Below are 4433 nucleotides of genomic sequence, written 5' to 3' on the forward strand. Positions count from 1 at the left end.
AAAGTAGGTCTTTGAAATCTGCTGGATGTACGTATATAAATAATGCAGCACCTTCTAAAATAAATTCTCATAGCATAGGGAAAAAAGGAATTATGACCTTCAGTGTAACTGAGGTGTAACTTCAATTTTATGGAATTCTTTAGGCAGTGATTCATGGATCACAGTCTATCACATAAAAAAGCAAAATTATTTTCAGACGTTACGTGACCAATGAATGTAAAATGTTTCAGTGAGATTGCAGATGAAGTAGGTGCTCTAAATAATCAAAACTCAGGGTACTCAGACAGGAAGGCCCATAAGTCCTGTGCTGATGTGGAAGTCATTATCTATAAACCTAGATAGATATTATTTTGTTGGAAACAGGAAAGACTAAAAAAGATGGATTGTGATTCAAGTCACACTGATGATATGAAAAGATGAAGTCATTGCAAGTTAATCAGTATTTTGATTTTTTTAAAAACATCAAAAATACTAAAATTAAAGCTAGAACAAAAACTGGGGGTGGAGGGGAGTCCTCCATAAAAAAAGCCAGCTCTCACTGATTCACTGTACCACATTAGGCAGAGGTATAGTTTAGTTGAAAATATCTGATGATTGCTAAAATATCAAGAACTATGAATGTGCAAGCTGGCAGCACCAAAGGGCCTGAACTGCTCTACTAGATGATTATCAGTTCTTAAAGCAGAATGGACAGCAGTTTCAGATTGAATATATATTTTCCATCTGCTGCTAGTTGTTTTTGTTCATGCTGTTTGAGGTTAACTGTGTACCTACTAATCAAACCCACTACTTCCTTTCTCGTAAAACCAAAACAAAGCTTCATATTACTTTCAGGTACAGCATCTGGGATCAAAACTATATATATAACACTGGCTCTGTGTGGGTTCAAACATTTCAAAGATTCAGTATCCTGAAAGGTGTTGCCTTTTTGTTTTCCCAGTCCTGAGAGTTCCAGCTTGTCTGAAAGTGTGAAGGCATCAGCTACCTTCAGCATCTGTCCCCTGGTGCAGGAATGGTCTCAATATTTGTCACCGTGGGCTTTCTCTGCACAGCAACTGCCCTTGCTGAAGGTGGGTAGATGAAGGAGGCAGGGTAGCTGGGGGTGGCTACGTGGTCTCATTTCCACATCTTTGCAGGAGATGGACTGGGTACGACAGGAAGAGGGAGATGACATGGGACACCTCCATAAGACAGTCTGAGAACAAGGTCTTGGGGGACTGCGTAGTATCTGGGAAAGCAGACACAGGCTTTAGAGCAGTAGCCTCTGTAAAGAGGCTGACCAGGACTCTGAATAGCTCAAAAAGCAAGAAACATTTTGACAAACCAGGTGCCATGAGTGAAGTTGTTGGCATCTGATAACAAGGATACAGAAGTTTGAATGGATGGGGAAATACTACTCTTTGTTCCAAATTCTTGCACTGAGGAACTGAAGAAGATAAGGTCTGCCCCAAAATGGAGTGATATAAAATGACATTGATCAAATAATACTGAGTGTTCACAGATTATTAAAGCAAAACTCACTGCCTTCCTATTGTGTAGCAGGACAGAACATAAAAGTTGTAAAAAGCAGCCAGTTGGGATGTACATAATACACTAAATTTCCCTTTGAGATTTATACTGCTTTTTTGCAGCATGTTTATCAGGCTTTGCTCTGTGTTGCTATATTGTATCTTGGGGTGTACACTGCTGCTGTACTGTGTCTTGGAAATAGCTGGTTAAAAAGGAAAGGCAAAAAGATCAGGAACAAAAATAGGAGGCAAAGAGGTTTTCTATACAATTTCAAAGTTACTCTAATGATCCTGTTCCATGTTCCATACAGGATGTTATCCTATTAATTTCTAAATGTCAACATGCATATTTCTGTTAGTCAGAAATTGTGCTTTAAATGCCAGATTTTGAATTTCAGCTTTACCATCTGAAGTCTGGTTTGTTCAGGTTTTTTTTTTTGCTTTCTTATGTATATTTTAAAGTTATGATGGAAACTGAAACATTCAGGTCATTAATCCAGTAAGTGGGCCAATTTACCTACTATTTAAGCAACCAGTAATTTTTGATATTTATAATATCATTTGTAGAAATCAAAGCAGTTTCTGAGCTTTATAAATTATATTAATGCATTGCCTAGATGAATTTTAGTCTTGGAATCCTTTTTATTTTTTTTTGAAGGATTTAGCAACATTTCTAGGAACTACCCATAGATAATAGGATGTGGCAGGACTCCCTTCCTATTGTGGAGGTTTCAAGTAAATGACTACAGATCCTTGCTGGAGAGTTCACTTAGAACCATGCTCTTTGCTTTTTTACAGTAATGGAAGTGACCCAGCCAGCAATGGTGCTGGCTAACAGGCAAGGAGTTGCCAGCCTGGTATGTAAATACAAGCATATTGGGAATGCAAAGGAAATTCGAGTGACTCTGCTTAAACAGATGGGCAATCAGTTCACTGAGATTTGTGCTTCAACCTACACAATGGAGTTTAAAGCATTCATCGTGGAAGAGGTCATACAGTGCCACGTTAGCCCCAGCAGGAACAATGTGACACTCACCCTCACTGGCCTGCAAGCTAATGACACTGGTCTTTATGTCTGCAAGATGGAGAGGATGTACCCTCCACCCTATTTTATGAACAAGGGAAACGGGACACATCTCTATGTCATTGGTAAGCCAAGCAGCTTTATGGTACTGTGAAGTTCCCATGCTAAGGGAGCTGCTATTATGTCTCAAAGGTTTTCAAAGTTCTGTTGGTAAGGAGTGAGGCTGAACACTGATTCAAGTGCTGAGAATCATGATTAACTCTTAATCCTTTCAGATCTCCTTGCACACAGCTAAAGCAGGCTTGTTCACATGGGCATATAATGTATTTAGCAATGTATGGATGCTGAACAGCATAAGCAACACTATGTAGTGTACATGTATGTCTAGTGCAGAATCAGCAGAGAGCAAGGTGTATGTTCTTCCTCAGTAGATACCTATTCTCATGGGAAGCTGAGTGAGCAGGGACTCAGCCCTCAATCCTGGTAGTATCCTGGGATAGCTCATGCTAGGGAAAAGCAGTGTGGAGGCTGGCTGACTGCTCTAGGGGCTCCCTTATGAGGCTCATGTGTGACATGACTTGTGTGGTTTGTTTTAGATCCAGAACCTTGTCCGGACACTGCCATATATATCTGGGCTTTAGGAGCTACTGCCTCAGGATTTTTTCTTTACAGTATCATCATCTCAGCCATTCTTGTGGGCAAAGAGGTAAGTCCGATCAGCTCAGCCCCATCCTGCTAATAACAGCCCTTTGGCAGCTGAGGGTGAGCAAAAATAAATGAGAATAGGGAAGAAAAAATGGAGCAAACACTGGGATGCTCCTTTTTACCAGTGCAAAACAGCTATAATAATGCAAAATAAGAGAATTTGCTGGAGGTGTCATTTAGACTTATTTATGGGTCACTTATGTTGCCAAAGCACCAGAAAGCAATCAACTAACAGCAACTGGGATCAAAGGCAACAGTCTCCAACTATAGTCTGTATGCACTCATACATATTAATGCAAAACCCTGTTTTTTGTGGTTTTTTTTTTTTTCTTTTCTTACTATCCAACTCTGGGCAAAGCAACTTTAAAGAGGTCTTCCTTTGTGATTGGGAGGGAATTGTAACTTTCAGCATTTTTGACTTCACAGCTAGAAATGTCTGCACAAAGATATGTGACATGCAGACCTGGGCTGCCTCTTTCCATGGGGGTCTGGAGCACTCATAGTCTGTTAGAAATAAATCTGATGCCAAAGCTCAAAATTAAATAGTATCCCTGCACAATATATTTCAATCTGCCCTTGTCCCTAGAAGCTAAATGAAACTACACAGTGTGAACACTTCTAGTTTTCAATCAACACTGAACTTTGAACAGGAGCACCTTCAAAGAGCAGGACTCTGGCTTTTCCCAAACATCCTCTGTAACTTCTGATTCTCTCTCAAATGCTTTCAATGGATCTTCTACAATGAGAGGTGACAGGAAAAGGTGCCTAGAGTACTTTCATTAATCCATCAGTTTTCTCTAGAATGTGATGGTCCGTGATTATGCTGTTATCACTTGTTTATTTTATTGTCTTCCTGTATTTTATAGATAAAGAGAAGACGATGTCTCACTACTGGGGTCTATGTGAAAATGCCCTCTGAAAAGCTAGAGAAACAAGTTATTCCATTCCACATCACTGTTAACTGAAACAAAGAAAAAGACAGACCATTTCCTATCTGGGATGGAGAGTCTGCTAATCCAGTTAAGTTAAAGAAATAAAATTAATTGTCTTATTACAGAAGTATATGGGAAAGAGAGAATATTCTTTGTAACTCTTATGGTTTGGTTAATGCATTAATATTTCAAGGTTAACCCTGTCACATAAAAATGGCTACACTAGGCCATTGGTTATTTGAGTTGTATTGTACCAATATGTAG

The 4433-nt window shown here is 39.3% G+C and overlaps 1 protein-coding gene across 1 annotated transcript; it reads left to right on the top strand.

Moving 5' to 3' along the window:
• Positions 1 to 1001: 1001 nt before the first annotated feature.
• Positions 1002 to 4202, top strand: CTLA4 (cytotoxic T-lymphocyte associated protein 4). Its single transcript, XM_030454527.1, has 4 exons — positions 1002 to 1070; positions 2307 to 2657; positions 3129 to 3238; positions 4104 to 4202. The coding sequence occupies exons 1-4, from the start codon at positions 1013 to 1015 to the stop codon at positions 4200 to 4202; spliced, it is 618 nt and encodes a 205-aa protein (XP_030310387.1). The 5' UTR covers positions 1002 to 1012.
• Positions 4203 to 4433: the final 231 nt, after the last annotated feature.

The sequence above is a fragment of the Calypte anna genome, chromosome 7, assembly GCF_003957555.1.
Source record: "Calypte anna isolate BGI_N300 chromosome 7, bCalAnn1_v1.p, whole genome shotgun sequence".
In the NCBI taxonomy this organism is placed as follows: domain Eukaryota; kingdom Metazoa; phylum Chordata; class Aves; order Apodiformes; family Trochilidae; genus Calypte; species Calypte anna.

Excerpts from the sequence above, each read along its gene's own strand:
- CTLA4 (XM_030454527.1), top strand. The coding sequence starts at position 1,013 with ATGGTCTCAATATTTGTCACCGTGGGCTTTCTCTGCACAGCAACTGCC. Across the intron at positions 1,071-2,306 it reads AGCAACTGCCCTTGCTGAAG|TAATGGAAGTGACCCAGCCA; the intron begins GTGGGTAGATGA and ends GCTTTTTTACAG. Across the intron at positions 2,658-3,128 it reads GACACATCTCTATGTCATTG|ATCCAGAACCTTGTCCGGAC; the intron begins GTAAGCCAAGCA and ends GGTTTGTTTTAG.